The 26,265-nt window shown below is 47.2% G+C and overlaps 1 protein-coding gene across 4 annotated transcripts in view; it reads right to left on the bottom strand.

Moving 5' to 3' along the window:
- Positions 1-832: 832 nt before the first annotated feature.
- LOC144607076 (pituitary adenylate cyclase-activating polypeptide type I receptor-like) overlaps positions 833-26,265 on the bottom strand; it is a 117,531-nt gene continuing 92,098 nt past the window's right edge. For 2 of the 4 annotated variants that reach the window (XM_078423668.1, XM_078423678.1), the window contains 3 exons: positions 18,005-18,134; positions 15,124-15,165; positions 834-14,963 (listed from right to left, as the gene is read on the bottom strand). In XM_078423668.1, the coding sequence (XP_078279794.1) occupies positions 14,775-14,963; positions 15,124-15,165; positions 18,005-18,134 (361 nt within the window). In that variant the 3' untranslated portion in view covers positions 834-14,774. Of the gene's footprint in view, positions 14,977-15,123; positions 15,166-18,004; positions 18,135-26,265 lie in introns of all 4 variants that reach the window. The other 2 variants (XM_078423660.1, XM_078423685.1) reach the window with 2 other exon arrangements.

The raw sequence follows: 26,265 nt of genomic DNA, 5'->3' as shown, positions 1-26,265 counted from the left end.
GTTTGCGCGTGTGTGTGTACAGTATGTGTGTGTGTGTGTGTTTGCCTCTTTGTGTTTGTGTGTGTTTGCGCGTGTGTGTGTTTGCCTGTGTGTGTGTGTGTGTGTGTGTTGTGTTGAACGTGTGTGTGTGTGTTGTGCTGTGTTGCGCGTGTGTATGTGTTGTGTTGAACGTGTGTGTGTGTGTGTGTGTGTTGTGCTGTGTTGCGTGTGTGTGTGTTGTGTTGCGCAGGTGTGTGTGTGTTTGCTTCAGAGAACTCAGTCTGGAAACCAGTCTGCCTGTGGCACGATAACCCTGTCTCTTGTTGGTATGTGACATTTTTGTTAGTTTTAGAGATACAGAAAGGAAACATCAGTTTGGAAACGTTCGAAGCCACTCAAATCCACTGCTGTATCTATTTTTAAATGTAGTTTTAGTTTGGTTTAGTTTAGTTTAGAGACACAGTAGGGAAACAGACCTTTCAGCCCACTGAGCTCAGGGGGACGGATCAAAGCTTGGCAAGTAACAGGTGGGGAAAAAAGGCACAAAGCGCTAAAGTGACTCATAGAGTCAGGCAGCATCTCTGGAGAACACAAATAGCCAACGTTTCAGGTCGGGGTCCTTCTTCAGAGTCTGAAGGGTCCTGACCTTTCCATTTCACCTATCCATGTTCTCCAGAAATGTTATCTGACCCACTAAGTTACTCCAGCTCTTTGCGTCTTTTTTAAAATGCCAGCATCTGCGGTTCTTTATTTCTACAGAGATTGGGGATATATGTGCACGATTCATTGAAAGTGGTAAAATAGGTTGAGAAAGCAGTTAAAGTACATGATCCAAGCTTTATAACTAGAGATGAACTTCTGGAAATTCTCAGTAGGTCAGGCAGCATCTTATTTAAAGCAAGTGTTGTCCTTGAGAAGAAGACAGCATGTCTCTTGAGTTAGACACAAAGTGCTGGAGTAACTCAGCGGGTCAGGCAGCGTCTCTGGAGTCAAAGGATGGGTGGCGTTTCGGGTCAGGACCCTTCCTCAGACTCTGGAGGAGTGTTGGAGATGGGAGAAGGAATCATCACTGGGCGGTGAGGTCTTCTTCCCAAAGAAGAAGGCGTGGAGGCAGAGGCGAAGGATGAAAAACGGGTCTCTTGGATTTACTTCTTCTTCCAAAATGGAATTTATATCTTAGTCTTAGAGATGCAGCTAGGAAACAGGGCCTTCGGCCTACCGAGTAGGCAGGATCGAACCTGGGTCTCTGGCGCTGAGGCGGCAAATCTACCACTGCGCAGCACGCCCAACATTGAAGTGTTAAGTTGCAACTTTACAAAACACTAAAGGACACAAAGTTCAGCAGTAACTCAGCGGGCCAGGCAGCAGTCTCTGCAGAACTGGATAGGTGACATTTTGGGTACGGACCCTTCTAACCCAAAGGGCCTTTTCCTCTGCTGTTGTCAACCCCTTGTTGAAGCTCCTCAGTACACCCCAGTCTAAAGCACTGATCATCTCAGATACCCCACAATCTCCAGCGTATCAATGATCGGCCACATCCAAAGCATTAACACAGGGGAACATTTATTGAAATCTGCACAGCAATTTGATCACCATTTTTTTTTAAACCTCTCTAATATGTACATCTATGCACGTTGATTATTTCTCACTCACAGCAAAACAATAAATAACGGCTTGGGATAATTCCCGATTGAAATACTATCACCACGACACATTTGCACCTGGTGGCTAGTGTGATCGCCCAGGGCAAATCAGGACCACCATTCACATGAGAACATTATTTATTGCATCAATCTATGCAGCCATTTCCAATTCCCTCATAATTTGCACCAGCCATTTTTATCAAGCCTTCCCACAATGTTCACTGGTGTGAATGGAGAAGATCATATTTGGCTCATGGAACTATCTAAAGTTTCCAACACTTTTGTTCTAAACCTGCTCTTTCAATGTGAATCTGCAATTTATTATTCCCCTTTGCCGTATCTCTGCACGTTTCCTTTGAAAGATCTGAATCAGCCTCCCCCAGTCTTGTCGACCCATCAACCACACATTCATAATCGCACCTCAACCCAATTTATTCTTGCCCACCGGCAACCCCCGCAGATCCTACCCCTCACTTACACGGCAGGGGCAATTTGTCGTAACCAATTCATCCGCCAACCCGCACGTCCTTAGGACGTGGGAGGAAACCGGAGCACCCGGAGGAAACCCACGTGGTCACAGGGAGAGCATGCAAACTCCGCACAGCCGAGGTCAGGATTGAACCCGGGTCTCCCGAGCTGTGAGGCAGCAGCTCTACCCGCTGTGCTGCCCTGGACATTGGCCTTGGCTAGACTCATCAACTGAGTAGTCACAACTTTATCGGGGAAGTTTCACAATCTTCTGAGCAAAAACATTTCTCTTCATCTCAGTTGTTTGATTATTTGATTGAAAGATACAGCACGGAAACTGGCCCTGCGGCCACCGATTCCGCACCGACCATCGATCACCCGTTCACGAACTAGTTCTATGGTGTTATCCCACTTTCACATCCACTCCTTACCCACTAGGGGGCAATTTTTAACAGAGGCCAATTAACCTGCAAACCTGCACGTCTTTGAGATGTGGGAGGAAACCGGAGCACCCAGAGGAAACCCACGCGGTCACAGGGAAAAGGTGCAAACTCCACACACAAACAGACAGGTCCCAGGGTTAGGCTCGAACGCGGGTCCCTGCAGCTGGGAGGCTGCACCACTGTGCTACCTTAAATGACCTTAAAGCCGTGTACCTAATTCCTACAATATCCATCACTACCCTCGTAAATCCTTACACACAAACAGTTCCCTTTGAACTTCAGCTTCTATGTTTACCCATTAATTCCAAGTGGGATTGTCATTTGGCTCCATAGAATGATAGCAATTTGGATCACATCTAAAAACCAGCACAGCTAATACATCGAGAATAATCAGGTCACCAGACATGTATCACATACACATTACCTAAAGAAATTTGTCTAATCATCTCAGTTCACATTTAATTTTGAAAGGGATTGAATACCACTTTGAATAACCACTGTATCACTCAGTTATTTGCGTAACAAACTTCAAGGTATAAAAAAAAGCTTTACAGAGGATAACTTGAACAACAGGCTCGGGGCACAAGGGATGTCAGGGAGCAATGAGGGGGAAACTTAGTCACCGGCACGTCACACAATAAGTTGGATTCCTCCTGACTCAACCAATTTCCAACAAAATTCCATCTGGAACAATTCGGGAGGAAATGCGTCTTCGTCTTCATTGGGGAGGTTGGCAAGGAAGGCAAGGGTCAGAAATAGTCATATGGGGCTTTAAATTACAGCTTGTTCCCACTCATTCCAAAACTCACACCAGATGAAACCTACACGGTCGCTGTGAGAACGTGCAAACTCCACACTGACAGTATCTGAGGTCAGGATCGAACCCGGGTTTCCGGCGCTGTGAGGTAGCGGCTCGACCAGCTGCGCCACTGTGTCAGCCAAAATAACTGGGACCTTATCTTGACAGCACGTACCCAATTCCTAGACTAACTACCACTTGGCGTGTACCCCTTACACGCTTTAGCCCAGATTTAGACTTGCCCCAGATGCAGTGTGGAAACAAGTCATTTGGCCCACCAAATGTGTGCCGACCCGCACACTAGTGGTATCCTACACAATAGGGACAATTTACAATTTTACCAAAGCCAATTAACCTACAAACCTGCACATCTTTGGAGTGTGGGAGGAAACCAAAGCACCCGGAGAAAACCTCCGCGGTTATGGGGAGAATGTACAAACATACAGACAGCACCCGCAGTCAGGATCAAACCCGGGCCTCGGGCGCTGTAAGGCAGCAACTCTACCATTGCACCCACAATCTAGTTGAATTCTCCAGATCAAGACTTTGGGAAAGATTCAATCTTCAGCAAAAGGGGAATGCTTTTATTGTGTCAGTTCTTGCACCTCTAACATGACAAGTATGATTTAATAAGTGCGCTGAGCTAACGGATAACATAAATGAATGAATCAGAACAGTTATTTGTTGGGACTTTGAGCTAAATCGTTATATTTCAAGTTAAAGTACTTTATGAGAAGGCTCTGCATCCTTCAACGTCTGCAGTGAGATGATGCAGATGTTCTACCAATCAGTGGTAGCCAGTGCCATCTTCCTTGCTGCCATGTGGCGGGGCAACAGGGCAAAGGCTGCAGACGCCTATAGGATCAACAAACTCATCAGGAAGGCTGGCCCCGTCCTGGGGGCGGAGTTGGATACTTGGGAGGTGGTCTTGGAGGGGAGGAGGCTCCTCAAACTGTGGAGCATCCTGGACAATACAGCTCACTCTCTCCATCACACACTGATCAACCTGAGGAATACCTTCAGCAACAGACTGGTTCCACCAAGATGCAGGACAGAATGCCACAGGAGATCCTTCTTCCCTGTGGCCATCAAACTGTACAACTCCTCCCCCTTCTGTCGTGGGGTAGACTGAGACTGACCCCCCCCCCCCTCAATCTTTGCACATCCCCAAAGCCTTTCCACTCGTCACTTGATTTTCATGTTTCATGCATTTTGTGATTTTTATGACTGTTGGCAAATTAATTTCCCTCCTGGGATAAATAAACTTCTATCGTATCATATTGTATCGTATCGTATCGTAAAGTGTCTCCAACTGCGGATATATTGACGGGTAAAAAAACTTTGATAAATGCAGCTTGATTTTTAATTGATATATATATGCATACCAGCACCTTTTTCTTGACAGGAAAAGTGCTGAGCAAGAGGTTTCAGATGAACTCACACATTAACTCTGTTTATCTCTCCACATATGCCGCCTGACCTGCTGAATGTTCCTAGCTTTTGGGGTTTCTGGCCATGGTTTAGATTTCCATCACCTGCAGATTTATTTTAAAGCAGGCAGGATATCTAGAGGGCATGGATAAGTGATGTTTAGAGTCGGGGCAATTCTTCAGACTGATTGTAGTAAGACCATAAGACATAGGAGTAGAATTAGACCATTCTGCCCATCGAGTCTACTCTGCCATTCAATCGTGGCTGATCTATTTTTTCCCCACAACCCCATTCCCTTGACTTCTCGTCATAACCTTTGACACCCTTACTAATAAATCTCCACTTTAAAAATACCCAACGACTTGGCCTCCTGTGGCAATGAATTCCACAGATTTTCCAACCCTCTGACTAAAGAAATTCCTCCTTATCTCCATTCTAAAGGTACGTCCTTTTATTCTGAGGCTGTGCCCTCTGGTTCTAGAAGTGGGGAGAAACCTGAAAAAGAGAGGTAAGGGCAGTACAAGGCTGGGCAAGTGATGGACGGAGGCTGTTTTGTTGCATGTCGCTATCTGCAAGATCATAGACTCAATGAGCACGGAAACAGGCCCTTCGGCCTAACTTAACCATGCCAACCAAGATGCCCCATCTACAATAGTCCCAGCTGCCTGTATTTGGCCTATATCCCTCTAAACCCTTCATATCCAAGGCATCCACACCCCAGAAAAGCTCCGATAATCTGTCATGCACTGGACTTTAGTGGTTCTGGCTCCTTGATGGAATATTTTGCATCCTTTTTAGCCACCCTCTAAGTACCAGAAGGCAGGAGGAAAGCGAACGTTTTCACCTTGTTCAAGAAAGGGCAGTGGGGACGAGAATGAAAACTACTGATCAGTGAGCCTTACGTAGGGAATCTGTTGGAGAAGTTACAGAGTCATAGAGCACGGAAACAGGCCCTTCGGCCCAACTGGTACATGCTGTACCATCTACATTAGCCCCTCCCGCTCATATTTGGGCCAATCTCCCCCTAAACCTTTCCCATCCAAGTACTTGTCCAAGGGCTCTTACTATCAATGAATCTTCCTCAACTACCACCCTCTGGCAGCTTGTTCCATATACCCACCACCCTCCTGTGCTCAGGGCTTCCATCGTAATTGAAAGGAGGGTAACGGGAACAAGGTTCATAGTCACCAACAGGCTCCATTATTAATGAGATGTGGTGTGACCAGCATTAACTGACTGCCTCTCCCCTCACCCTTCCTCTCCTATTTCTAAGATCAGATAAGCATCAGCTCTACGCTCTCGGAAATATTTTGTTGGCGAGTCACATTTTGGAAAAGAAAAGTCATAAGACCGAAGGTTCAACAAGCTGACATCATAAACAACTACCTCTCTGCAAAGTAAAGGAACCACCCATTGCTGATAAATACAGATTATAATCTATCACGCACCCTTATTTTTAACTGATGTGTTTTATTCATAAACTCATAAGATCATAAATTCAAACGTCATGGGAGCAGACTTAGGCCATTTGGCCCATCGAGTCTACTCCGCAATTAATAGGCAATAATAGACAATAGGTGCAGGAGGAGGCCATTCGGCCCTTCGAGCCAACACCGCCATTCAATGTGATCATGGCTGATCATTCACAATCAGTACCCCGTTCCTGCCTCCTCCCCATACCCCTGACTCCACTATCTTTAAGAGCTCTATCTAGCTCTCTCTTGAAAGCATCCAGAGAATTGGCCTCCACTGCCTTCTGAGGCAGGGAATTCCACAGATTTACAACTCTCTGACTGAAAAAGTTTTTCCTCATCTCCGGTCTAAATGGCCTACTCCTTATTCTTAAACTGTGGCCCCTGGTGATCTTGGCTGATCTATCTTCCCCTCTCACCCCATTCTCCTGCCTCCCCCCCCATAACCCTTGATACCCTCACAAATTTTAGTTTATTTTAGCGTAGTTTAGTGATGCAGTGTGGAAACAGGCCCTTCAGCCCACTGAATAGGGGCCGACCAGCAATCTCCATACACCAACACTAATCCTTCGCACTAGCCACAATTTACAACTTTTACTGAAGCCAAATTAACCTACAAACCTGTATATCTTTGGTATGTTGGAGGAAACCAGAGCACCCAAAGAAAACCCACATGGTCAAGGGGAGAATGTAGAAACTCCATACAGACAGCACCCATAGTCAGGATCGAAACTGGGTCTCTGGCATTGTGAGGCAGCAAGTCGACCACTGCACCACTGATAATCAACAAAAAATATTGTCAGAAATACGACGTCCATTCCTTCCAATCCTAAACTGTGGTTATAGAAACACTGGGAAAACTAAAGGCAGGGTGGAGATTTTAATCTAATCAACCTGTGGGGAAACCAAATGAGCAAACACGTCCATTTGCTTCTTCATCTAATTTCTTCTTTAATTTCGATTAGTTTTGGCATAAAGCATCCAACATAATCCAAGACTTGTCCCACCAATCTCCCCTGCCTGCATGTTATCCATATCCCTCCATTCCCTGGATATCCATCTAAAAGCCTCTTAATCGCCACTATTGTATTTGCCTTCACCACCAACCCTGCAATCGCGTTCTAGCACCCCACCAATCTCTGTTAAAAAACTTGTCCCACATCATTTCATAAGAGTGAAGCAAAAATTGATTTTGTACCACCCACACCAATGAGTATCCAAACATTTCCAATTTGCAAAACCCTTTACGTAAAGTAATCCAGTTTGCTCTGTATATATTTGTAAATATTCAAATTTCAAGCAATGTGAGTAGCCATGAGTAAATAGTTTATGAAATCACAATTTGTTTCTTTGCACTGTTCAAATCGTACTCTGTATAATGGAACAGTTTGGTTAAAATAATGCCAAGCTAAACACCTAGTTCTAATGGTCCAGCTGTCTCACAGATCTTCCGGTAGCAGGCATATACCCAGTCTGAGATGTGGCCAGGACTTGGTAACTAACAAAAATCTTCTCCTGAATCTCCATTGCATTTATACACATCTGATCAAATGGGACTTAATTTAGTGTTTACAGACACAGGATGGAAACAGGCCCCTCAGCCCACAGAGTCCACGCCGACCATCGATCACTCGTTCACAAAAGGACGCAAAGTGCTGGAGTAGTTCAGTGGTTTAGGCAGTATTTCTGGAGAACATGGATAGGTGATGTTTCGGGTCAAGACCCTTCTTCTGGACCTTTCCTCGAGGTAAGCCCACTGCGAGATCACCCGTCCACACTAGTTCTATGTGATCCCACTTTTGCATCCATTCCACACAGACCAGAGATAATTTACAGAAGCCAATTAGTCTGCAGGTTTTTGGGATGTGGGAGGACACCGGAGCACCGGGAAGAAACCCACGCGGTCACAGGGATGACGTGCAAACTCCACACAGATAGTGCCCGAGGTCAGGATCGATTTGGCCCATCAAGTCCGCACTGACCAGTGATCACCCTGTACACTAGCACTATTCAACTAATCCTAGGGATCATTTACAATTTTTGTACTGAAACCAATTAATCTACAAATTTGTACATGTTTGGAGTGTGGGAAGGAATCAGAGCACCCGGATAAAACCCACGTGATCACAGGAAGAACAGCCAAATTCCATACGGATGTACGAAAAGACAGCACCCATAGTCAGGATCGAACCTGGAGCTGTATGGCAGCAACTTTACCTCTGCGCCACTGTGCCTCCGATAAATTAGGGTGCAATCCCAATCTTCCAACCTACCTCGTTGTTGCCCTTATAGTTTTTTATCTGCACTTTCTTTGCAACTGTCACACCATAACACTACATTCTACACTGTGGTATTTTTCTCTTTGCACAACCTGTTGCACGTGTGTGGCTAGATTATATTCACGTCTGGTAGACTTTGACTGGAAAGCACACAAAGTTTGTCACTGAGCCTTGCTATACATGACAAGAATAAACCAATACCAATTCCAATACATATCTTGGATCGGGAGATGGCCTCTAATAGTGGAATATATCTTACATAGATAAACTGGCACAATGGACGGACATTCCACTTGGCATGTCCCAGGTAGTATCTGGTCCTCCACCAGTAAGTGAGCCAGACCTCACACTACCGAGAACCTTATTCCCAACTGAGTTTATGCTCCAGAACTTGAATTCACTCAAAACTCTGCCGCTAATCCCCTAAGTCACATCTCTCCTCGAAATAACACAAACTACTGGAGTAACACAACAGGTCAGGCAGCATCTCGGGAGGACATGGACAGGTGACGTTTGGGATCTGGAGCTTTCTTCAGATTGTAGTTTAGTTTTGTTTAGTTTAGAGATGCAGCGTGGCAATGGGGCCTTCAGCCCACTGCGTCTGTATCAACCAGGGACCACCCTGTACGCTAGCACTATCCTGCACGCTAGGGACGTTTTAAAGAAACCAATTAACCTACAAATCTGCATGTCTTTGGCATGTGGGAGGAAACCAGAGCACCCGGAGAAAACCCACACAGGTCAAGGGGAGAACGTACAAACTTCGTGCAGACAGCACCCCGTAGTCACGATCGCTTACGGGTCTCTGGCGTTGCAAGGCAGCAGCACTACTGCTGTACCACTGTGCTGCCACCACCCCCCCCCCACACCTGGCATTATGATTGGCACAGACACCGTGGGCCGAAGGGCCTATTCCGTGCTGTGTTGTTCCTTGTTGCTATCGGAGCTTCTGATTCAAAGAGCATGAGCATTTTGCACAATCTCTCACCAAGGGCGAGCCTTAAACCTTGGCATCTAGAACACTTCTGAATGCCCAGTAATATTATAGACAATAGACAATAGACAATAGGTGCAGGAGTAGGCCATTCAGCCCTTCGTGCCAGCACCGCCCTTCAATGCGATCATGGCTGATCACTCTCAATCAGTACCCCGTTCCTGCCTTCTCCCCATACCCCCTCACTCCGCTATCCTTAAGAGCTCTATCCAGCTCTCTCTTACGTTATGGCTTCTAAGAAAAACAGGATGAAAGTTCGGTGTTGGTTATTAATGCTAACCGCATCAGAGAGACATTCCACTCTATTTCCAAAATGTGGTTTTGTAAAGTAAATCCAATAGATTAGTGAGATTAATTAACAAATTTAGCTGGAACTTTGTGCAGAGAGTGATAATGTGAATGGAATGCTGTGCGCCTTTCTGGTCACCCAGCTTTGGACTTTAGAGATACAGCGTGGAAGCAGGCCCTCCCGCGCACCGAGTCCCCGCTCACCAGCGATCACCCCGTACACTAGCACTATCCTACACCATTTACAATTTACAGAAGCCAATTAACCTACAAACCTGTCCGTCTTTTGAGTTTGGGTGGAAACTGGAGCACCCGGAGACAGCCCACGTGGTCACAGGGAGAACGGGCAAACTCCGTAAAGACAGCATCCGAAGTCAGGATTGAACTCGGGTCTCTGGAGCTGTCAGACCGCAACTCTACTACTCTGCCACTGTGCCGCACATTACAGATATCATTAGCAAGGGACTGACTGGGAATGCGTTAGATTAATGAACACATTTAGCAGGACGTTTGTGCAGACAGTGAGAATATGAATGGAGTACTGTGTGCAGTTGTGGTCGCCCAGCTACAACAAGGATGTCATTCAGTAGGAAAAGGTGCAGACGAGATTCACCCGGATGTTACCTGGGCAGTGGCCTTGAGTTATAGAGAGAAGCTCAATAAACTCGGCCTTTTTTCTTTGGAGCTTGGGAGGCTGAAGGGTGACCTTACTAAAGTGTACAAGATCATGAGAGGCGTGGATAACGTGAACGCTCAGTCTTTTTCCCCAGGGTAGAGGATTCTTAAATTTCAGGACATAGGCTTAATGGGAGTAATTTCAGAAGGACCTCAGGAGCAACTTTTCCTCAGCTGATGTAGGCTTAAGGTGGGAGATGAGAGAGAGTTAAGAGGGACCTCGGGGGCAACGCTTTCTCTCAGAGGGTAGCCCGTATCTGGAATGAGCTGGCAAAGGAAGCTATACAAGTTGACAGAATACAATTTTCGAAAGACATTTGGACTGATATATGGATAGGAGGGGTTTAAAGTGATCTGGGTCAAATGCAGGGAAATGGGACTTGCCCAGTATGTCAAACTTGGTCGGCATGGACAAGTTTGGCAAAAAGGCCTGTTTCCCTGCTGTACAGGTACATGTCCCTGTGAACGTTGCTCCCATTTGGATAAGGTGCTAACTTAGATCGCCAGATAATTAAGAACGAGTCTCACCCCAGTCATTCACTCTTCTCGCCTCTCGCATCCAAGCTATGATGGCAACGACACAAGGCTCCTCCAAGTCTACCAACTCATACCTTTACATACCTATCTCCCAACAAACCTCCTGACTATATGTCTCTTGACCAATTGCACCAACCACATTGATGCGACAGCCAAGAAGGCACGCTAACACCTCGACTTCCTGTGGACACTGACAAAGTTCGGCACGTCTCCAGCGACTCTTGCTAAACGTCTACACATGCACCACGGGATATCAGCAAGTCCCGTATTCATGTAACACCGGCTAATGGAGTTTCTCCCAAATATCCTTTGTTGACGAGTTTTCTGTTCTGCTGCCAGATCTCCCCACTGAGCAATCACCTTGCCCAATGTCTTAGTACGGTCCAACATCTCACAGCCTTAACTTCTGGAGCAACATCCTCCCATCTCTCGGCAACAAGAAGCAACCTCCTTTATGCCAATGATAGCACTGAGGAACCTTCCTGCTGAAGGTGTCGCTCCTGGAAACTGAAGACTCTACTGTTCCATGAGCACAGGAATGAAAGCAGATTTTGCAAATTCCAACAGTGAGCACAAAACGGAAAACCATCACGAACATCTCATTCGAAGGAGTTGCCAACATCAGGAAGCACGGTGGAGTACATGCCCCAATCAGCATCAATGGCGCTGAAGTGGAAATGGTCGAGAGCTGCAAGTTCCTTGCTGTTCATATTACCAATGATCTGTCGTGGACCAACTACATTGATGCCACCATCAAGAAGGCACACCAACACCTCACACCATTACCCCATTGAGGACATCGGACTCTGTCCATGAACTACCGCAAGAAAATGCAGAAAGGTGTCGATGTAGCCCAGACCATCATACAGACCAGACTCCCCACCATTGACTCCATCTACACCATGCTGCCTTGGAAAAGCAGTCAACGTAATCAAAGACGTTCCACCCTGGTCATTCCTTCTTCTCCCTGCTCCTGCCCAGGAAAAGGTACAGAAGCTCAAAAGTGCGCACCACCAGACTTAGAAACAGCTTTTTCCCCTCTGTTATCAGGCTTCTGAACAGTCCTTCCATAAGCTAGGGTGGTGTCTGATTCACCTCTACCCATTGCGGACATTGGACTTTGTCTGTGGAACTGATGCGCTACAATGCTGAGGAATATATTCTGCACTCTGTAGCTTCCCCTTTGCTCTACCTATTGAACTTGAGTTTGACTTGATTGTATTTATATATGGTATTATCTGATCTGTTTGGATAGCATGCAAAACAGATCTTTTCACTGTACCTCAGTGCACGTGACAATAATTAACTTGAAGCATTTCTGAGCAGTCACAAATGGGAATCTCACACTCCACGCTCTAATGCTCTACAATTTTGCTTGTCTCCCATTCTTGGAAAATAATCCTTTTCAATCTCAGCGAAAATACACCATGCACCACTTTCTGTTGACCGGGGAACCTAGTTCCAATACAGTGAGGTTCAATTCCAACAAATGTCACTCGTGAGAGAGAGAATACATTTTTTTTTTTTGCAATGACAAAAAGACGCAACGATACAATTTCTGGTCAAAATGGAGGTTACTTCACAACGGCCAATATTTCTGCATTCACGTGACATGTAATAACATACTCATTTGACAACGGTCAACTGTACACAGCGGACGGCTTTGTTCCACGTCTTGTTTTTGTTTTATACAGCTTTCAATTGTAGAACCTCCCACCTGCTTAGGGAGATCTATGGGGTCATCATACCCTTCGGCACAACATCAAACAAGACCCCCGGGATGGAAAGAGTAGCAGAAGGCTGGTGCCTTTACTGTGCATATGCATGTGGACATATCGGGGGAGCTGCAAGGGGGGATATAAGAATGTACTCCCAAGTCTGACCTAAGCACGTCAAACATTTAGGTCTCACTCCTCCAGAGTTTAATTTAGATGATGCCAATGGAGGCACATGGGGGAATAATAACTCAATCCTCATTCCTGGTGTGAATTTGCGGAGCCTTAACACATTCAGAAGGATGTTACTGAGTAACTTTTGACCCATCAACCTAAAGCTTGCAACATCACTGACAGCCAAGATACAGCAATTAAAGCAAGGAGGATGAAATAGCTTTCATTACAAGAAAGCAAACTCCCACTCTTAAAGGTCTCACTCTTCTTCTCTCTCTCTCCATAGCAATCTACTGCTTCTAGGCAGCGAGGGGGTACACTGGAATCTTGTCCCTTTTTGCCCATTTCAAGAAGCACCATTTTAACCTCTTTATCTGCAAAATGTGTTTTGGTTGACAAAGTGCTGGGCTTGGACAACGAGGCAGGCTTGAGGGCTGATATCGGAATGTGCTCAGGCAATCTAAGAGGCGTCCATTTTTTTTGTTGTTTTCGCACCGAGCGACATTTCTGCGGTGAAGCTCACAACAAACACCACATCGAAGAAAGCACAAGTTGCAAGATTGGCCGGCGATCACCCTTCTCTACGCTGGTGTCCATGTGTCATTGTCAAGGGCCGCAAGTCCTTGTAAAGGGCTATGTGTCACCACATTAGGCCTCGTGTATCCGCCAAGGCCCAACTCTTGTCATATGGGACCACATGTCGCCATGTAAGGCCACATGGCTCTAACGAGGTGGGGGGGGGGGGAGGAAGGGGTCACATGACACTGGGTTAAGTCGCATGACATCATTAAGGGCTGCATCACATCATGAAAGGTCACGTGTCACCGGGGTCAGGTCACATGACATCTTTAAGGGATGCATGTCATCACATGTTACCGAGGTTGAGGTCATGTGACATCTTTAAGGGTCGTGTGCCATCACAAAATGTCACATGTCACTAGGTTGAGGTCACATGGCATCTTTAAGGATCACGTCATCACAAAGGGTCACATATCTCTGGGGTAAGCTCACGTGACAACGTTAAGGGCCGAGGGGCATCATAAAGGGTCACATGACACTGGATTACAGTCACATGACAGCTGAAAGGACCATATGCCAACACAAAAGGTCACGTCACCAGATGAGGTCACATGACATCTTAAATGGCCACATGTCATCAAATAAGGCCATGTGACATCGTACAGGGGCCACATGTCATTATAAAGGGCCATGTCACCGGGGCGCATTACATCATCACATAGGGCCATGTTGTAGCCGGGTAGGGCGCTTGCCCTTCGAGACAGGTCGAAGGTCTTGGCTTCGGTGTGCAATGGAGTTGGGGACAATGGCGGTGGAAAGTCTCAACCCTTCAGAGGCCGAAGCAACTGGGGTAAACAGGCCTGGCAACTCCTCGGCAACCCACCTCAAGAGGGGGAGGGGGAGGGTGGGGTTTCTGGGACACGTAGCAAGCGATGGAACTCCTGTCTTAGCGTGTAGCAAACGTCAAGTCCTGCGCCACCAAACCCCATCAAAAGTTTGTCACTCGGGGCGGGAAGAAGGACCTCCCCACGCCGCCAAGGGAGCCAACTCCAAATCGAAGAAACACGCTGGAGTCTCAGTCCCACTTCACGATATTGAGTTAGTATTTTGTCCGGAAATGTCTGTTTATTTGGGGGATTAATAGAGGCTGGGGGTGTGAGAGGAGGGAAGAGAACAAGGAGAAAGGACTCAATTAACCAAAGGCAGCTGGGCAGCCCAGAATACGCCTCAATGAAAAGAGGATTAAATGTTTCCATGCGATCAAACTCTTCCTCCCTAACAGAGGGAGGGGGAACGGGCTCGTCTTACGGCTTGAATGGGGGCAGATCGGATCGGAGGAGGTGGCAGCCTTGGTGGCTTCATGTGGCCAGATTTTCGACGTTGACGCTGGACATGCGGATCTGGGAGCTGCTCTTACTAAGGACGGAGAGCTGCGTCCCTCCGTTGACCCCGCTACTGGCCAGGGAGGGGTGGCGGTGCTTGAAGTCAACAGCAAAATACCGGTTCACCTTCCAGCTCCTCCATTTTCTCTTGATCTCGGATTGCACCTTTGGGAAGAAACTTAGAGATGTCATTTGAATGTACTCAGGTACGTCGAGACTGAAGGGAGAATTCACTCAAATATACAATCACAAAGGAAAGCTGAGGCTAGTCAAACTTCACTTTGTTCTTTCGCCGGGAGAGAGAAAGAAAATCAAAGCAACTTACCTCTCCATTGAGGAAACAATATAGAACTGCCACGACAAAGCCCTGGAAGGAATAAACAAGCCACAGGGAGAATTAGTGTGGATGGGGTGGACAACATAAAAAAAGACATTCGCGTACAAAATCGTGAGAGGAATAGATTGGGTAAACACACAAGAGTCTCTTACCCAGAGTCTGGAAATCGAGAACTTAACGAGGACATAGGTTTAAGGTGAGGAGGGGAAAGATTAAATAGGAACCTGAGGGATAACTTTTTTTACACAAGGGTGGTAGGTGTGTGGAACAAGCTGCCAAAGGAAGTAGTTGAGGCAGGTACTATCGCAACATTTAAGCAATGTTTAGACAGGTACAATGATAGGACAGGTTTAGAGGGATATGGACCAAACGCAGGCAGGTGGGACTAGTGTAGATGGGACATGTTGGTCGGCATGAGCAAGTTGGGCCGAAGGGCCTGTTTCCACACTGTATGACTCGATGACTCTATTAATGGTCGGCACTGTGGCACCGTTGTAGAGCTAGCTGCCTTACAGAGCCGGAGATTGGATTCCATCCCGACTACGGGTGTTGTCTGCTCTGTACACACAGCGCCCGTGGTCGGGATCGAACCGGGGTCCCTGGCGTTGTAGGGCAGCAACTCTACCGCTGTGCCACAGTGCTATCCCAGTTCTGGTCACCCCATTAAAGGAAGAATTTGGAAGCTTTTGGAGAAAATGCAGAAGTTTACGGGAATGCTGCTAGGATTAGCTAAAAGGAGAGGTTGATCCAACTTGGATCGTTTTCTCTGGAGCATTAGAGGCTGAGGGGACACCTGATCGAAGTATATAAAATCATGAGTGGCATAGATAGGGTACCCTTTTCCCAGGGCGGAAATGTCAAGGACTAAAGGATATAACTTTACATTTAGAAGGAGAAAAGTTAAAGGAGAAATGTGGGGCAATTGTTTACACCTAGGTGGGTGAGTGCCTGGAATGCACAGTGGGGTTGTTGGTGGAAGCGGATATGATAGTGGCCTTTAAGAGGTTTATAGATAGATATGCAGGGAATGGAGGGATATGGAACACGTGCCGGCAGAGGAGATTAACGGCATCATCACAGATATTGTGGGCCGAATGGCGTGTTCCTGTGCTGTACTGTTCTTGGTACGTTAATCCCATTTTTCTTCAAATGTAGACAATGATGTCAAGAATAAAGGGCCGATCGATGGTGCAGCGGGTAGAGCCACTGCCTCACAGCACCGGAGACCCGAGTTTGATCCTGACCTCGGGTGCTGTTTGTGTGTGTGTGTGGAGCTTGCACGTTCTCTCTTTGACCGCGTGGGTTTCCTCCAGGTGCTCCAGTTTCCTCCGACATCCCAAAGACGTGCAGGTTGGTTAATTGGCCTGTGATGAATTGTTACCGGTGTCCTCAGTTTGCCATGGTAGGCCAGGTCAGTTAAAACTGTCCCCCTTTGTTGTGGGTCTTGGGTCAGATGGTGGTTAAACCAAGTCAGGAGGTTCATGGGTATCTTTGGGCAGCAGCCCTGATTTGATGTGCAGGAATGAACTACCAGATGCTAGTTTGTACCGAAGGTATGCACAAAATGCTGGAGTGACTCAGTTGGTCAGGAGGCACCTCTGGGGAAAAAGAATAGGTGACTTTTGAGTCGGAACTCTTCTTCGGACTCAAAGATAGAGGTGTGGTGATGAGGGAGGAGGGGTAGAATAAACTGGAGGCGAGAAAAGGCTGAACAAATCAGGGGTGGCTACAAATGACCTCAGGAAGGGTGGAGCCCATAATGGCCCATTGTTGGCTGGGGAAGGGGTGATAACAAGAGGGATACAAGGTTGTGAACAGTGGAACTGGTAGGACGAGTAGAGGGGGAAGGGGGGGGGGGGGGTAAGGGGAAAGGGGAGGAGGGGAGGGAATGCAGGATTTACTTGAAATTAGTGAAATCAACGTTCATACTGCTGGGCTGTATGCTTTTTTAGTTTAGTTTAGTTTAGTTTAGTTTAGAAATACAGCGCAGAAACAGGCCCTTCGGCCCACTGAGCCCGTGCTGACCAGTAACCCCTGTTACAGTAGCACATAGTTGGGACAATTTACAATTTTTACCAAAGCCACTTAACCTACAAACCTGTACGTCTTTGGGGTGTGGGGAGCAACCTGAGCACCCGGGAGAAACCCACGTGGTCACGGAGAGAACGTACAGACTCAGTACAGACAGCACCTGTAGTCAGGATAAAACCCGGGTCTCTGCCGCTGCGCCACCGTGCCGCCCAAGCGGAATGTGAGGTGCTGTTCCTCCAACTTGTGTGTGGCCTCATTCAGTGGAGGAGGCCCAGGACAGAAGGGTCAGTATGAGAATGGGAAGGGTTAAAATGCATGGCAAGCGGGAGATCGGGTGGACCAAGGCGGACTGAGCGTAGGTGTTCAGCCAAATGGTCGGCGCCTACCCTGATTTGATGATCGACGTGACCGTGACTGGCTTCGCATTGTAGATTTGTTTGTTTAATTAATGCTAATGTTATTGATGCTCACCCACCCCTCCCAGATACAGAACGAAAGATGAGCGCAGATTATCCAACGTCTGGACAAAGATCTAGGTGAGTGAGGAGTTTCCCCTGAGGGAGAGAAGCAGGGAGCATCAGGATGCGATCTCAGAACTTTCAGCCAGGCATGGAGAGTTGTGGAGATGGATTGGAGGAGTGCAGAGGTCCTCGAGAATGGTGGAGGCTGGAAGAGGTTGCAATGGGGTTGAACAGAAGAGAATGGGGTTAGGTCACGGATGGGTCTAACCAAGCGGATGTGGATTTGGATGTAGGCTCATCACTGATTGTCGAACTAGACCTGGAGGACACCTTCCCCATTCCTTCCACAGCAGACACAGCGCTCGGAACCAAGTTACCTGGAAGGAACCCAATCCCAGTTCAAACACCAGCCGTTCCCTGGTATTGACATCTTCGGGGTAAAAGGCAAACACCGTGTAGTGAATCCCAAACAGCGGGATGAGAAGGAGGGTCGATCGGGCCAGTCTCCTGTGTAGATCGATCAGAAGAAGAGGGGAGGATGAAGGAGAGAGAGAGAGAGAGAGAGAGAGAGAGAGAGAGAGAGAGAGAGAGCACTCATTAACACCAGCAGGATCAGGACCGTTGTCTCAAACTCAACATTATTTCATTAACACAAACACGCACACACAACACAATACATCACAACCCGGAAGAAACTAATATTTCAAATCCTGTCATGCTTTTAGCTTAGGATCCTGGAACGATCAACTCCAGTTCAAGTTCGCATTGTTGCCGTAACATTTCTTTGGTCCAAAGAAAAGACACAAAATGCCAGAGTAACTCAGTGGACCAGGCAGCATCACTGGAGAACATGGATAAGTGATGTTGCCGGTCGAGACCCTTTTTCAGCCAACATGTGGAACTGCACATGCTGGTTTACAAAAAAAAGGTGCAAACTGCCGGATTAACTCAGAGGGTCAGGCAACATCTCTGGAGAACCTGGATAGGTGACGTTTCGGGTCAGGACCCTTCTTTAGCCAAGACATGGAATTGCAGATACTGGTTGGCAAAAAAAAGACACCAAGTGCTGGAGCAACTCATGGGTTCAGGCTGCATCTCTGGTGAACATGCATGTGGAAGAGAGCAGGGGCTGGACAAAGCCTGGCCGGTAATTGGTGAACACAGGCCAGGGGGTTTTGATGGACAAATGGTTTGAACAAAGGCCAAAGGTTAAAACAGAAAGTGTGAGACAGAAGGATTAAAGAGTTGCGAATTGTGAAGCCAGTGGATGTAATGTTGGTGGTGGGAGAGGGGGAGGGGAGAAATCGCTGTGAGTCCAGGTGGGGGCACAGGTGAGAAGGGGGAAAGAAAAGGGTGGGGTGGGGGAGAGGGTGGGTAGTTTTTAGAGGTTACCTAAAATTGAAGAATTCAGTATTCATACGAATGGGTTGTAAGCCCATACCAAAACGTCACCTATCCATGTTCTCCAGAGATGCTGCCTGACCTGCTGAGTTATTCCAGCACTTTGTGTCCTTTAGTGTAAACCAGCATCTATACCTCCCTGTTTCTACATTCGGACTGTCTCTGCTATAGTTTAGAGATACAGCGTGGAAACAGGCACTTCTGCCCACCGAGTCTGCACCGACCAGTGATCATGCAGTACACTAGTACTATCCTCCACACACGGAACAATTTACAATTTTACCAAAGCCAATGAATCTACAAACCCGCATGTCTTTGGGGTTTTCGTTTTTAGAGATACGTCGCGGATACAGGCCCTTCGGCCCACCGAGTTCATGCCGAACAGCGACCACCCCCTACTCTAGCACTGTCGTACACACTAGGGACAGGTTACAATTTTACCCAAGCCAATTAACCAGCAAACCTGTACGTCTTTGGAATGTGGGAGGAATCCGGAGCACCCGGAGAAAACCCACGTGGCCACAGGAAAAACGTGCAAACTCCACACGGACAGCACCCGTAGTCAGGATTGAACCCTCTGAAAGGCAGTGACTCTACAGCCGCGCCACCGTGCCCCCCATGTTGTGACGTGGGGGATGGCCAGAGTTCCAGTCACTGCTCTGCCAACACTGTGCTGTAATTAATGCATGAGTTACAGAGGTATCAAGCTAAGGGGACCACTGCGGTGTCTCGAAGGCTGGCATTATGGTCATAAAAGGACGTGGTAGGGGAAAGGATAGTGAGGGTTAACAACTAGTAAATAGGGATGTGGGCTGTGTTAATGTGGTGACAGGGAACCACAGACAGAGCCTGAAAATTAAGACATGGAATGCAGCAGTGACGACATCCAAGTTTTTGGGACTGCATGGATAATGTTATAGCACGCACCCATCATTGTAACAGAAACATTGGATCAAATGCATGTAAGAGCATAAAACAAGGCCATCAGGGAAAACAAAAAGGGCATTCTATTAACTGAAATTGGTCCTGAGGTTTATGCAACTCTTACCAACATCCTCGCCCCAGGGAAAGCAAAGCATGTTTCATTTGACACTGTTGTCAACATCGTTGGGCTTGTAGATAATCTTTTTAGACTGTAATCAAGACCTAGTTTTACTGTTAATCAGGTTTCTGTGTAATCTTGGGTAAACCCAAAACGCTGGAGTAACTCAGCGGGTCAGGCAGCATCTCGGGAGAGAAGGAATGGGTGACGATTCGGGTCGAGACTCTTCTTCAGACTGATGTCAGGGGAGGGGACAAATCTTGTCAGCTGAGAATGTAAAATCTGTACCAATGTCGCACTCAGCAGATCAGCTTTGACTGGTCTCCTGGTGTGCACCAGTTATAATAAATCGCCCGTTACATCGAACACCAACTCTGCGTAGCCTTTCCATTTGCTCCTCCAGCACTGGACCCTCGTAGGGAGGTACCTGAATCTCATGCATTGGCTGAACCCAGCCAGTCTCCTTGTCAGGTTTGAGGAAGAGTTTTAAATGGGGACCTGAGGGGTAGGTTTTATTTCACACTGGGACTGGTTGACCTCTGGAACTCACTGCCAGAGGATGTGGTGGAATCAGATTTAGTTACTGCCGTTTAATAGGCTTTTAGAAAGGTACATTTTGATATCAGGGATTATGGGGAGAAGGCAGGAGAATGGGGTTGAGAGGAAAAGATAGATCAGCCATGATTGAATGGCGGATGGGACCTGATGGGCCAAATGGTCTAATTCTGCTCCTATTCTGATGAACATATGCAGGGAATGGAATATTTAAAGACATTTAGACTTTAGATTTTAGAGATACAGGGTGGAAACAGGCCCATCGGCCCACCGAGCCCGTGCTGACCAGCGATCATCTGTACACTAGCAACATCCTGCACATAAGAGACTATTTACAATTTTACCGAACCCAATTAACCTACAAACCCGTACAACTTTGGAGTGTGGGAAGAAACTGGAGCATCTGGAGAAAACCCACGTACAATGTACAATGTCCGCACAGACAGCACCCAAGGCCAGGGTCAAACGGGATCTCTGGCGCTGTAAGGCAGCAACTCTTCCACTGCGCCACCATGCCACCCTTTTTTATCTTCACCTGCCAGGCTTTGTCCTGTCCCCCACACCTCCTTTTTCCAGGTCTCGCGCCACCAGTCCGTCAGTGTGAAGAAGGGTCCCGACCTGAAACTTTGCCTGTCCACAGATGCTGCCTGACCCGCTGAGTTCCTCCAGCACGTTGAGTTTTCTTTTGGGAGATATTGAGGCAGCAAGGCCACATGGTCATTTCAGTAACACTGGACATTTAATGTGATAAATCAGCTTAAAGTGCTTCGTTGGAATGGAATTAGAGCAAACTCAACAATGTGGAGGTGCACAGGGATCTGAGGGAGAATTCTACCACTCCCTTGACTTGGAAGATGGGAGGATTGGATGGAAGTGGAAGAGATTCGGAAGCCAATACCTGGGCTCAGAGTCTGGGTACGATCCGTTGTGCCGTGCGGCCAGACGCACAAAGACAAGGCGGGCCGCGGTCTTTAGGGGCAAGCCGCCAAACCGGCCCCTGCTCGTTTCCCGAAGATCAGGGACCGGAGGGGATGGAGCCAGTGGCAATGGAGGTGAGGAGCCAGGCCGGTAGGAGAGGGAACCGGGGTCTGGCCTTCCCCACCCTCAAGTTGACTGCGGTGAGGTGAAGGACGTTGGTTCGTTGGTCAATCCACACGTCCAAGGAAGGCGACAACTGGGGGCCCTACAGCAGCTTGGGGCTCACCTGGATCGGGCACTGCTCCATGACCTAGAGCGCGGACTAGGCTTGGGAAATGGTGCCAAAACCTGGCGCCTCTTGCATGCAGTCCCATTTGATTATTTCTGTACACTTTGCCAATCGGGGATTGTTCTTAGGTATGGCAATACTTTACTGGACTGTGTGTAAGGCAAAGAATTTCACTGTGTGTTTGCACAGGTGACAATAAAGAAGCATTGATCCTTGAAGTTGGTCGCTGGCAACAATGAGAGTTGAAAATGGAGAAGGTTCAAGAGACCAGAAGTGGAAAAGGATGGGGATGGATGTGGGTTTCAGAGAGAGGGAAGAGGCAGGAGGCATTTGATCAACAGCAATTTAAAACAAGGTTGTGTCAAACCTTGATTTAAATTCTAGGTGACTAAAGGATTTGTCGGTTTCAATGATTTCAGAAGTGCTGAAGTGGAGATGGTTGAGAGCTTCAAGATCCTAGGCATAAATGTCACCAACAATTTATCCTGGACCAACCACATTAAAGCTACAGCCAAAAAGGCCCACTAACATCTCTAATTCCTCAGAAGGCTAAGGAAATCCAGCATGTCTCCAACGACCCTTACCAACTTCTACAGATGCGCCGTAGAAAGCATGCTCTGGTCAAGACCATAGGAAATTGCAAAGAGTTGTGGATGTAGCCCAGCCCATCACACAAACCAGTCACACTCCCCATCGACTCCGTCTACCTGCCTCGGGAAAGCAGTCAACATAATCAAGGACCACTCACACTCCGGTCATTCCCTCTTTTCCCCTCTCCCGTCGGGCAGAAGACACAGATCTGGAAAGCACGCACCAGATGATTTGGGAACAGCTTCCTCCCCTCCGTTATCAGACTACTGATCCACCCTGTCATAAGCTAAGGGTGTAGTCCTGATTTTAGTTTAGTTTAGTTTAGAGATACAGCGTGCAAACAGGCACTTCAACCCACGGAGTTCAGGCCGACCAGCGATCCCCGTACACGAGCACTATCCTACACACTTACATTCATTTACAATTTTTAATTGTAAGCCAATTAACTTTCAAACCTATACTTCTGTGGAGTGTGGGAGGAAACCGGAGTACCCAGGGAACGGGGTGACCAAGTTGACAGTGCTGTGAACCTTCCTTTGTTAACGGTGCTTTGAGCCGACGCTGATCTTTTACCAGTCTTTCCGTCCGACTTCAGACTGAGGCATCAAAAGTCATCGCTGAAAAGTCCAGCACACCCTCTGGTGGTGCGCCACACATGCCGTGAACGGTGTGGGATGAGCGGGAGGATGGAAGGGAGGGAAGATCGTTGCAAGAATCGAAAGGCAAGCATTTGTGGCTGAACTCCAGAGAAGGACACTGGTGTGTAGGAAGGAGCTGCAGATTCCGGTTTATACTGAAGGTAGACACAAAATGCTGGAGTGACTCAACGGTCAGGCAGCATCTCAGGAGAACATGGAGAGGTGATGCTTTGGGTTGGGATCCTTCTTCAGACTCTGACACTGGTGTTGGATTGGGGTACAAGGAACGCATGTGCAGCAGAACCACAGATGGAAACTGGAGTTGAAATGATGGAGACAAAGAGTAAAATACCAGAATGTAGAATATATCCAGTAAGATAGACATAGTTATTTGGTGGCACAGCAGTAGAGTTGCTGCCTTATAGCGCCAGAGACCCGAGTTCGATCCAGACTACAGGAGCTGTCTGTATGGAGTTTGTACGTTCTCCATGTGACCGTGTGGGTTTTCTCCGGGTGCTCCGGTTTCCTCCCACACTCCAAAAACGCGCAGGTTTGTAGGTTAATTGGCAAGGTAAAAATTGTAAATAGTCCCTAGTGTGTAGGATAGTGTTAATGTGCAGAGACCGCTGGTCGGCAGAGATTTGGTGGGGCGAAGGGCCTGTTTCCGTGCTGTACCTCTAAACTAAACTAAAAGTAACAGAGAAAGTGCAAGACCCACAATCCATTCTTGGTTTGAGAGCTGATAAATGTTGCTTCATTCACACCCTCCTGTCAGCCTAGTATCTCTTGTTGTCTGTAAATCTCTCGCTCACACCTCCAGTTTGCTGTCCTTCCAGTGCGGTCCTTACAATTGGCGTCGGCATATTATTGTCACATGTACCGAGATGTATTGACAAACATTTTTAGCATGCTATCCAGTCTAATCATACCATACATGAGTACAATCAAGCCATACTCAGGTACAACAGGTAGAGCAGAGAGGAAAATACCAGCTTGTAGGATATAGTGTTGGAGCGTTACAGTTGCAGAAAAAGTGCAAGGGCTGCAATGAGGTAGATTGGAAGATTGGGACTACAGGGGCAGAACTATGGCGCAGCGGTAGAGTTGCTGCCTTACAGTGCCAGAGATCCAGATTCGATCCCGACTACGGGTGCCGTCTGTACGGAGTTTTCACACTTGCCCTTTTGCCTGCATGAGTTTTCTCCGGGTGCTCCGGTTTCCTCCCACACTCCAAAGACGTGCAGGTTTGTAGGCTAATTGCCTTGGTAAAAATTGTAAATTATCCCTAATGTGTGCAGGATAGTGTTCGTGTGAGAATGGCCCGTTGCCTATATCTCTAGGCCCGTTTGCTGTATCTCTAAACTAAACTAAATTTCAGTCTTCAATACTTCAAGTGGCTTTGAGCTAATTTGCAAAGAATCTTTGGTCATTGACCTTTGAGCACTTTAGGGTGATTTATTGAATCAAGAAGGTCCAAAATAAATAGAAATTGTTGAGCATCAGTCTGCAATCTCAACCTTACTGGCAACTCTCTAAATGTTTTGCTCGCCTGAGTAATTGAATTTTTTACTAAATAAGGCCCATTCTGGTTAGCAAAAAGCATCAACTCAATGGCCAGGATGGTGTTACTGAGCCCTGTGGGAAATTTGCAAAACAGCTATCAATGATCTGATATCACAACTGGGATAAAGCAGTTTTGGACCCCATATGTGAGGAGGGATGTGTTGGGGTTGGTGAAGGTCCAGACGAGGTTCATGAGAATGATCCCAGGAATGACTGGGTTAATGCATGATGAGCATTTGATGGCACTGGGCCTGTACTCGCTGGAGTTTAGAAGGATGAGGGGTGGACCTCATTGAAACCGAACAGTGAAAGGCCTGGATGGAGTGGATGTGGAGAGGATGTTTCCACGAGCGGGAGAGTCTAAGACCAGAGGGTATAGCCTCAGAATAAAAGGACGTACCTTTAGAAAGGAGATGAGGAGGATTTTTTTTAGTGAAACGGTGATGAATCTGTAGAATTTATTGCCACAATTGGATAATTTTAAGACAGAGATGGACAAATTCAGTTGAAGGCAAGAAAATGCGGTTGGGAGAGAAAGATGGTTGAATGGTGGAGTAGACTTGATGGGCAGAATGGCCTTAATTTGCTCCTATAACTTAGGAATTCATCAAACAACACAAGGGATAAAATCCCTTATTAATTCACGACTTAGAACGTAGAACATTAGAGAACAGGCCCTTCATCCCACAATGTCTGTACTGAACTTGATACCAAGTTCAAATCTCCTCTGCCTACATGTGATCCATATTCCTCCATTCCCTGCATATCTATGTGCCTATGTAAAAGCCTCTTAAACACCACTATTACATCTGCCTCCACAACCATGCCTGACAGTGCGATCCAAGTACCCACCACCCTCTGTGTAAAAAACACCTGCCTCGCATGTCTCTCTGCTTATCCAGACCATTTCTATAATTCAGGCCCCCCAGACTTGGCAATATCTTTGTGAACCTTCTCTGTACCCTCTCACTTAATCTTACCCTTATTGGTACCCTTCATAACTGCACTCAATACTCCAGGTGCGGTCCCACCAACATCATGCAAAGCTGTAACATGGTGTCCTAATACACCTTTCAGAAAGCATTTGGACAGATATGGGCACGAGAAAGGTTTGGAGGGATATGAGCTAAACTCTGGGAAATGGGACCAGCTCAGGAAAGGTATGTTGGTCAGCATGGATGAGTTGAGCCGAAGGGCCATGTTGTGGACATTTGGACAGATATACGGATGGGAAAGATGTGGAGGGATAATGGTCAAATGGCCCAAAACTCTCTGAAACTTTCTGATCCATGTACCTGTTCAAGTACATGCCTTTCAGGTCAACTCGTCATGCTAACCAACGTGCCTTCTTGTGTTAGTCTCATGTAGACTTTAGACTTTAGAGATACAGCATGGAAACAGGCACTTCGGCCCACCGAGTCCGCATTGACCAGCGATCAGCCCGTAGCTCTACACACTAGGAGCAATATAACATTTACAGAAGCCAGTTCACCTACAAACCTGTATGTCTTTGGAGTGTTGGAGGAAACCAGAGCACCCAGAGAAAACCCACGTGGTCACAGGGAGAACGTACAGACTCCATACAGATATCACCAATAGTCAGGATCGAACCGGGTCTCTGACGCTGTAAGGCAGCAAATC

This window comes from Rhinoraja longicauda, chromosome 2 (genome assembly GCF_053455715.1).
Source record: "Rhinoraja longicauda isolate Sanriku21f chromosome 2, sRhiLon1.1, whole genome shotgun sequence".
In the NCBI taxonomy this organism is placed as follows: Eukaryota; Metazoa; Chordata; class Chondrichthyes; order Rajiformes; family Arhynchobatidae; genus Rhinoraja; species Rhinoraja longicauda.
Note: the sequence above shows the minus strand (reverse complement) of the source record. Positions and strands in the feature narration are given on the sequence as shown.